The sequence below is a fragment of the Aplysia californica genome, unplaced genomic scaffold, assembly GCF_000002075.1.
Source record: "Aplysia californica isolate F4 #8 unplaced genomic scaffold, AplCal3.0 scaffold00446, whole genome shotgun sequence".
In the NCBI taxonomy this organism is placed as follows: domain Eukaryota; kingdom Metazoa; phylum Mollusca; class Gastropoda; order Aplysiida; family Aplysiidae; genus Aplysia; species Aplysia californica.
Window position 1 is genome coordinate 75,047 of NW_004797716.1, and position 10,094 is coordinate 85,140.

The window sequence follows — 10,094 nt, forward strand, 5'->3', positions numbered from 1 at the left end:
TCACACACACACACACACACAATAATATATATTATTATTAATGTTTGCCCATTCTTATCAATGTTCCATTCTTGTTCTATATGTCCTTTGCTCTTGTTTTTTTCCCAGACCACCAGCCTGGCCAGTGCACTGCTTGCTGGCCGCAACTTTTAACGACGCCCGCAGGCAACATGAGCCACATAGGGTCAAGGACGGATTCTCTTCTACACTTCTATTTTATACTCTTCAATGTTTTCCTACACGTCTGCAGGGCTCATGAACTCTGGGCTTCTCTCGCCGCGGCCATGATGCAGTCCTAACTTCCTCTTCTTACAGCTCGGCTACTTACCAAGCAGTGGAGATACAAAGCAGTCGAGCAGTTACAAAAAAAAAAGATCGACAACAAATTATAAATAAATAAACCTCAACGAAGGATGGAAATTCGAACTGATCTGGAAGGTTTTTTTTGTAATGAACTTTTTTTTTGTTGATTAATTAAAAATGATAAAATAACTTTCTGTCTCTCTCTCCCTTTTTTCCCTTATTGTTTTGAGCAACGACATTTATTGCATACTGTTTACACCAATATACATTCTGGTAAATACATGTGTACCACTTTATCTTTGTAATGAGCTTTTCTGAGCTTATAATATAAAGTTATGTCAGTATCATCTATTCTTGTTTTTTTTTGTGTTTTTTTTTATTTTACTTTTTTGAACATTTTGATACCCGGGGTGGTTTGATGGGGTTTCCTGCCTGCATTCTATGTTTGGTCAATGAACACATGAACTTACAGGGTGATTGCCCTAAACTTCTGGCAAGATTATTGTGTTCTGAGATAATGTGTCTCATTCTCATTTGTGTGGATCGTTATGATCTGTTCTCCTATATGTTTCTGCTTGTGTAATTTACACTTCTGTTAATTAATTTCTTTTTTTTTTTTTTTTTACTTTTCAAAGTCTCATGGCATTATGATGATGTGGTCAGATAGAAGGAGGATTAGAACACTGAGCATGAGATTGGTATTGAACAACATTGGTATCTTTCTTGATATAGTGGAAAGAAATCTAGGGATTTGATGTAGAATTTATAAGGTCAAATTTAATTATGTGCTCTTTACTCCTCCGCAAGGAACAGGACAAACTCTCTGTCCTCGTTGTCTCAGAGTTTGAAGGTAGCATGAACAGCATCTTCTGTAAAAGAAAAAAAAAGAAAGTCATGACGACAAGTGACCAGATGGGGCTATTTTCAAGACACCTCCCCCCCCCCCCCCCCCCCCCAATAAACAACAACGACCAAAACATTTTTAACATAGCCAATGACAGTCCCAAGCCAAATATATATACCAACATTGCCGAAGACTTTTGACTAAAGTAACACAAAAAAAAAAAAGATCCCCAAATACTAAAGAATTTCATCAGTTGCAGAAAATATGGACTGCATTGTCAACAGGTTTTTAAAAAATAAAATAAAGAGACTTTAACCTTTGTTCTTGGTTTCCTTGAATTAAACATTTTCATGACTATTCTCACTTGAAACCTCATCTCACTGCAGTTCATGATCTTCTTTTCTAAATACACCCCAAACGCATGTTTTGGCAAAAGACATCAGAAATATTTAACTCATCCCACTCTGGAAATTTCATTTCTTGATGCAATGTTTTAATCTCACTGTTACGAAGAGGGGAAAATGAACATTAAAATGGAAGATTGATTCTGGAAGTTGGTTAATAATCACAACATACATATTATGATATTGTCATGCAATCTAGGAGTATGCATACATAATTTGAAAGTCTAGACAGCAACAAACAAATAAACAGAGCATAAGGTAGCCAAGCTGTGGTAGGGAGGTGAAACATTCAAGATCTAAGCATCACTTTGTTAAGTGACTGTGAGCTGATGTGCAAAAGTAAAGCATTCAAATCATGTTTCAAAATTTGATATATATATATATGTCAGCTTCCCTTGAAAAAGTTATTTTTATGTCGTTGAAAAAAGCAATAAAAGAAGTAGGCCTATTTAGTTTAAATAAAACCCGTGTTACCAATCTTCTCAAAGAATGTTCTTGTAGTAAAAGTAAACAGAGCAGGAACAAGCAGGTTTGGGCGTAGTAAAATTGAGCTTTACTTGAAAGTACTAACAGGCAGCAGCATTGCTTCTCATACTACAAAGTTATTATGCCAGGTACAAACAAGCAATGCAAACCAACCTACTCCAGTTCAGTCACAGTCCCTCCAATTTGGTCTGACTAATCTTCCTATGTTTTGTTTTCCTTTTCCATTGATGAGGATGATATTTTCCTCTTGGTTAATGTCTCTTAATGACATAACATTCGTCTTAATTTATTATTATTATTTTATTTTATTTTTTGAATTTCCCATTCTTTAAGAGGCTTCCATTCACCATTTTAAGTTTATTCTTCTTTGAAGTATGGTTTATGAAACGATGTAATCGTATGATACATATATTTATAGTATATCATTGCCATATTATATATATATATATATTATATATATTCTCCTAAATGTCTCAGTGGCACTTGATACACTGTTTTTTAATGCTTTTTTTTTCTTACAGCAACAACAAATGAAACCCACACTGTTTGTAACAATGTAACTTTGGTACTGTTTATGTACGTGTATCATAGTATTCTTGGAATACAGTTATGGGAGAAAGACCACATAAGCAATACATACTTTATGATATGTTAATAGATAATGATGAGTTCTCCATCATAATTTGTTAATATTTCATAAATGAAATGTTCACTATTTAATGCAAACTAGTTTGATTTGCGTGAATGTGTGTGACATCTTTTTGTAATATACATAACTAAGTGAGATTTGGTTTGTGTGTGTTCATGTTTGTTATAATCCATAAAACCACTTCTCAATTTGTCATGTCGGCTGTTCTCACCAGTTTTTCCCAATATTTGTATGTTTTCATAAAATATATTATTATTATTATTGTTAATGTTATTATTATTATTATTATTATTATTAGGCTAATATTATGATGATGATTATAATAGTTATTATATTTTTACTCTTGTATTATTATTATTATATATTATTATTATTATTATTATCATTATTTATTATTATTATTATCATTATTATCATTATCATTATTTTTATTGTTGTTAAGAATATAAATTATTGTCTTTATGTTTTTATTATTGTCATTGTTTTATCAATTTTATTTATTACAATTTTAATTGTTGTTGTTGTTGTTATATTGTTGCTATTATCTTAATATTTTTATTATAAATTAATATTTTTATTATTATTATTATTATTATTATTATTATTATTATTATTATTATTATTATTATTATTATTATTGTGATTATTACTTTTATCCTAATTGTTTGAAATTATGGTTCTTAATGTGATATGAATCATTTACTTCTCACCTCATCAATTGTTTGAACGGCATAAAGCTTCCTTGTGACCCGTCAAATCTGTGGTGCAAGCCTGTAGCATAAACATGTCACAGAAAACTCCGCAGCCTGAAGCATCTATCACAGCAAGTAATTCAGTTTGTAAACACTATGAGAAATGTAGGGTGATCTGTATCGCTCCAGTGAAATTTAGGAAGGCTTACTTTTCAGCTGGAAAATTTATTTAATTTTTTAATGAAAAAATTAGTAGTTTAATTAATTTAAATTAATTAATGGTTTAATTAATTAAGGAATAAATAAATAAATAAACCAGTGGGAAGTAAGATTTATAATCTTCTTTATCTGTTACTTAAGCAAGTGGACAATCACTTTCAACTTTTTGATAAATCAAAACATTGTTGATGCAGTTTTCTCATCTATTCACTGGTTTTAAAGAAAAGCTCTGATAAAATACTGAAAGCAACCTGCTCTTACTTGTCTCGGAAATATATTCCTGTAAAAGTAATTAATAGTAAACATGCTATAGTTAGAGGGGATGAATATGGTATCCCTCTCTTTTCCCATCAAGTCTGTGAGTTTTATGACTTTTGAAACTTATCGGAGTATTTTTCTGCGACTGTTTATGTTACACTCTTTCTGTTTCAGCCTTTGATACCTCTAATGTGTCTACCAAATTATAATTATTCAGTTATATTATGAATTGCATATATGATGAGTGTATTGTATTTAGGCGAGATGACTGAAAGAAATATCATAAACAATGGCATGAGAAAAAAGTTTGTTTCATTAACTGTTGTCTGTGGGAAGAGTTTGTTTGAACATTTTCTTTAACAAAATATTTCAATTTGAGAACTTTTCATCTGCTTCATTATTATTCTCTTATTCTGTGTGACAATACAAGCAAAAGCAAATGCTATCTTCAATTTTTTATTTTAAAAGATGATGTTCCCATGACGTGATGATCTTTTTTCAAACATTATTTGGAATGTGAGACTCGATTCAACTGTCTACCCAATTTTGTGCTTAAAAAGTTATTCAAGAGTTCATGGTCAGTATATTGATTATCCATACCACTATTGTGTCATGTTTTTTGTCTTACATATCATGTATAAAATGAAAATTTTCTGCGAGTGTTCAAGAACATCTGTCTCTGTATTTCATACGGCAGGCACAAAAAAAATTGTCTTGTCATCTTCAAGTCAACTGTGACTACCTACATTTCTCGAAGCTGAAAGGTTTTTTAAAAAGAACAACAAAAAAAGACAAAAAAAAGCTCATGAGGCTGTTCAGCAAACCCTTTTTTCTTTCTGCTTTCCGCATCAGGTTCATTTACTTAACATATGATATACACTGGCTTTAAATTGAAATTTGAAACACAATGTATATAACAAGAAAGTTCACACCAATTCGATATATAATATATGAATATATTATAATATAAATATATCCTAATCCTTTGATAATACCCTTCATGTGTATCACCTCAATAGTGTAATTGTTTTGTGACTTGTAAAAAAACAGTAATTATGAGTGACTATTATGGTTTTTGCTGTGTTTCCTTTCATTGCATTCATAAGAATAAGTTCCTTTTTTTTTAAGATAAAGAACCAAGATGATCTCACTAGACTAGTTTGTAATGTGTGAATCTGTGTTGTTGTTTTGTGTAGGGAAGAGGTGACTGATTTATTTGAAACATAATTTTTTATCCTTTCCATTTAATATTTTTAAATAATTTTTTTTTTGATAATCAGGGTTTAGTCTACTATGCAACTACATGTTATTTCCAGCACATTCAACTGCATAGCTGATGACATCGTAACCCCATATCTTGCACACTTCAAATTTGTAGATTGAAGAAACTTGGACGTGAAACTTAATCTTATAAAACCATTGAAGAGTTATTCCAGACATAGGTTTCTGTAATAGAACACCTACGCCCTAATTCTCATGACTTTTGCTTAATTAGATTTTTTTGTTCAAGATGTGGATGAACCGTTGATCAATTTTGTATTATATGACTCACAACGCAACTGGAGACTAGAATATAACTCCATTTTTAATCAACAAAGAGTAAATAAGTTTTAAAATCATTTACGCACATTGCCTATTAATGTTCAATGTAGTGAAATATGCACTAAACTTTAGCAAAGCCATAAAACCAGATGTTTTATCTCAAAAGTTTTTAATTTTGTGCTCACTGTTTGTTTCAAGAAGCTGACTTTTAAGATTTTTTAAATCTTTAAATTCTTTCATAAATGCTGATAATTTCCAACTTATAACTCCATTTTTAATGGCAATATTCTTTTACCAGTAAAAAGAATAAAAAGCTATTTGTATTTACAGCCTGTTCATCTGTTTCTTTTGGAGCATAGAAAAGGGGGAGTGGAATGTGGTGGCAGGGGTGGGGAGTAATTGAACCAATACTTTAAAGTTTCATTCGAGCTTATCACTTCAAAGTTGCTTTTTTTCCTCCCTAATCTTTTATGCAGAGATTCGTACTTTTGTTGAATGTTCACAGGAACGAGCAGTTATTTGGGATTTTTAATCTGTGATTTTTAATAAAAAAGTTTTAATTAATATATATTCTATTTCTCTTTTGTTGCACGTTCTCATGTCTTGTCATTTCAGTTTACTAAGCCATTTTTATTTATCTCAGTTGAAAATACATTATTATTTGTATAATTGTCTTTAGTTATATGACATGTGTTAAGTGTGTGCTTGAATGCTGATTAGTCATTCATAAATTGAGGGTAACATTCATGAGCAATAAAATTTCTGGTTCAATTTTTTAAAATGATAATAATTCCACTTGTGCAGCGAGATTATGAAATGGTTTGCTTACTACCATTTTTTATATCTGCTGTGCTGTGGTGTGTAGGAATTTCAAGTGTCACGACGTGGTGGAATCAGGCGCTCGTCAATTTTTGGGCATCTGGAGTTATGGGTATCATCTGAAAGTTTATTCATTTGCCTTGCGTTTTATTAATAAAACTCCCATCTATCTTGAATAGAAGTCGAAATAATTTCTATTGAAGGAGGTGGGGATAGCAAGGTTTCAGAGGTAAAGTAAGCGAGAAAATGGCTGCCAAAGTTTGGTAACTTCTATAGCTTGAGAGTCCTTGATTACTGAAAAGTTACATATTTTGTGCCATTTTTCAATGTTTTTCAGTAAAATTCACTCGGAAATGTGTATTTATATGGTCAGAATAGGGGTTGAGCCAAAAACAAAAAAAATTCAATAAAAATTGTCATTATTTTGACGAGCGCCTAATTTAACCACAATTGTCGGTTATCTGGTACATATCTTTTATGTTTGGAAAAGTTTAAAAAAGTGATTAATTATTCTCTACAGGAGACAAAAAGTGACAGTATGGTCAGGTAAAATTAAATGACAATTTTTTCATAAATAAGGCGAAAAGAGCAAAGGTAATAAGACTTGGAGTATCTTGGAGCTGGTGTCTTGAACAATTTCTGTCTCCTCACTGAGAATGTAGGCATACAGTAAAAAGTATTTTTAAGTTCTATTTTAAAGACTAACCATTCATGACTTTTAAATTAGTTTTCCCTAACACTTCTTCAAAAGAAAAAAAAAACTTTTAAAAAGCTGTCGACTCAGAGCTTGTAAGAACCATTCACTTTGGAAGGGTATCATTTTCATGCAGATGAAGATAGAAGAGCGGGTAATCGAGCATGTTCTTGACTGTACCGGAGCTAGATTTTTTATAAGTCATATAAAATATTACAGGGTAAAGAATTCTTTTTAGACGAGTGAAACCAGGATGTCCATAATACACAATTTGTCTCGTTTAATTGTTACACTACCAAGTTGGATGTCTCCACAACAAATGGTGTATGTTGAACAACATAAGATCTGTCTCCTCTACCCTTTATATCCACATTCGCTCCTTTACTATTTTGGTGTGATTGACTGGGATTGTAAGGATTTTGTTTTTTACCCTGCTTCTTTGCACTCTTTCCATTGATATTATTATATTTTTTATTTATTGTGAAACGCTTTACATGGAAACACCTTCTTTCCTTTTTCCCTGCCCCTTTTACCACTCCCATCCCCCCTCCACACACACAAATATACATAATGTTCAGCTTTAACATTGTAGGTCTATTCAGAAAAGACCTGGACAGTTTCATTTATGTATTTTAAAAATATATTTACCGAGGGCTTTGCTTCCTTAAGGGCTTATGGTATTCCTTGCTTTGCTTCAGTTTGTTAAGTTTAAAATTACTTTAGTGTATATGGTATGTATGTGTATGTGTGTGTGTGTGTGTATGTATGTTTGTGCATTATGTTTTTGTAAAGTGCTTAAAGGTTCACTGAAGTTCCCAGTTTCCTCTTTCCTCTTTAGTTCCCGCCCTCATAAAAAAGTATTATCCCATCTCAGTGCTTTTTCCAAGACGGGATGAAGCTGTGATGCTATAGATGAAACAGATAGGCTTTCTCTGCTTTGAACGTTTTGTTCTCAGCCATTTGTAGGGTGAACAAAGCGCTCCCGCTGTCAAAATGACAACTTTTTTAGTAGTTCTACATGGGGACAGAGAGAAAGCCAATTGTTCCGGAAAATAATTTTCCCTGTGTAGAAAGAGATGGCTGTGGTTTGTTCACAGCACAAATCTTTGACATTGACACTGTTCATTTTTGTTGGGAGGGGGGGGGGGGTATTTTTGTTGCTAATATAACAGCAATATTTGAGTGGGAAGAATAAAATGATTAATTTTGCTGAGCAGTTTTTAGATTCTTCATATTCAATTATACATAAAGTTTCCTTCTTTTTTTATGGTGTGAGAAATAAATGGTCTTGTTGCTGTAAATGTCTGATTGTTCAACTTATCATTGCGATGGTCACACTTTTTATGCTTATATATATTTGTTCATGCTTGAAGATGTGGAAATGTTATTTCATGCCTCATTGATTGTAGCTCATTTTATGGTGTAGAAATCTTTGGGTTTTTTAAATCAGTTTTTCATAAAAATTTTATGCTGTGAACAGTTTCAAATCAGGTTTAAGGCTACAAGCTTGAAATACTCTTTTGAAGCTACAGTTAATTTGAACAAATACTACAAGCTCTGGGTAATCACAGTAGCTGCTCCTGTTTTGAGGATAAACATTTTGTTTTTTGCACAACTGAGCAAAGATTTCTCAGAATATAGACGATTTGAATTACATGTCCTTAGTGTTATGAATGAGTTGATAATTGCCAGGGGTCTCCAATATATAAGGGTCAGTCATACTTTCCATACAAAGCTGAATCAGTAGATGGCTTATTAAGGGAACTGTTAGAAAAATTCTTAGATCAGTTCCTTATTACCCCAGTTTCAAAACAATTATGAGGAAAGAATTCCAACAGAAACTAGGAAATCTGAAACAAATACTGAATTTTGTGATAGTTTCGCTGGACATAAAAAATAAAGCACACTCATAATGCATGTAGACTTTTCTTCAGCGCAGAAAGGAATGAGTGAAGAAGAATCTCTCTCCCTATTTCAGATTCATCTCTTCTTGACAAAGGAGGGTAGGCAGTTCACTGACATTTGATCACTGAATTTACAAACACACAATGACAGCATCTTTACTATTCTTGGATAAATCTACGCAAACAATTCATCAGATATTCCCAGTAATGGTTCACTTTCCTGCATCTAAAGCAGATAAACTACTCAGAAATCATCCTATTTCTTACTTTCAGTTTAACTCTCATAAAAAAATTTTCATGAATTTTTCTTTAGATTCAAAATGGTAAAGTCATATTATCACATTAGAACCTCACAAATGCACCTATTCTATCATGAAAAATCCCGAAAAATAAGACCAAGTTTTTCAAGTATCATTGTCTTATACTCTTACAGCGAAAGACCCTGAAGTTTAAATGGAATTTTCGTGCAAGTAATATTTGTATAGCCAGAAGTGGTGTCATAAACATTACTCCATATTACACATTCTCATTTGAATAGCAGGAGAAAAATGGCTTGTGTGAAAAGCTGAGGTGTCTATGTTTGGCATACAGATACTGCGCGTTTTGTTTTTGCACCACTGTGTTGCAACTAATGACTATTTGTCTGTTTTAAAAAAAGGATTAAAAAAACCTTCAGGTTGAGAATTGAAAGCTGGGTGTGAAAGGGAAGGATATAGTTCATGGCACACAATAGTTAAGAAGATATTGAAGATAGTGTAGTTGTATGGAGAAATGAATGGCATAGATTGTCCAGTTTGGGTACCAGTACTGGTGCATATACTTGGCGTACACTGACACAATTCTTCTGTTAAAGCTACCAACATATCTGTTGAAGAATTTCTCAGCCTTCATTTACTGTATCCAAAGCCATAAAAGGAATTGATAGTTATTTTTATATATTTAATAAGTAATATATGTCCACTCATCCCAATAGATTTGATATTCCATTTTAGTCTTTGTAACAACATGCATTTGACTTCAATAGCTCAAGTGGCGGTAGATTTTATTTAAGTTCTTGGAGCAATCACTTTCCTTGAATAACAGCTCTGTTGATGTTCAGGTGAACAGCTGGTCAATGCTCGTACATGTAGCTTTTATATTTATAGGAACTTATTTTAGGGTAGTCTCCCAGGATTAGGAACGCTGAGCGGAGACAAGAGGGACTTGTAGAGTAGCAATTTATTTTTAAAGAAAAAATGAGAAAAGAGAGAGAGAAAGAGAGAGAGAGAGAGAGAGAGAGA

At 32.3% G+C, this 10,094-nt stretch overlaps 1 protein-coding gene across 1 annotated transcript in view; it reads left to right on the forward strand.

Annotated features, from left to right (window-relative positions):
* The window catches only part of LOC101855892 (RNA-binding protein Musashi homolog 2), a gene marked incomplete at its 5' end in the record, with an annotated part of 62,794 nt that extends 61,413 nt beyond the window's left edge, over positions 1–1,381 (forward strand). Inside the window, 1 exon segment of the mRNA XM_005105002.3 lies at positions 109–1,381. Coding sequence (XP_005105059.2) covers positions 109–153 — 45 coding nt within the window.
* Positions 1,382–10,094: the final 8,713 nt, after the last annotated feature.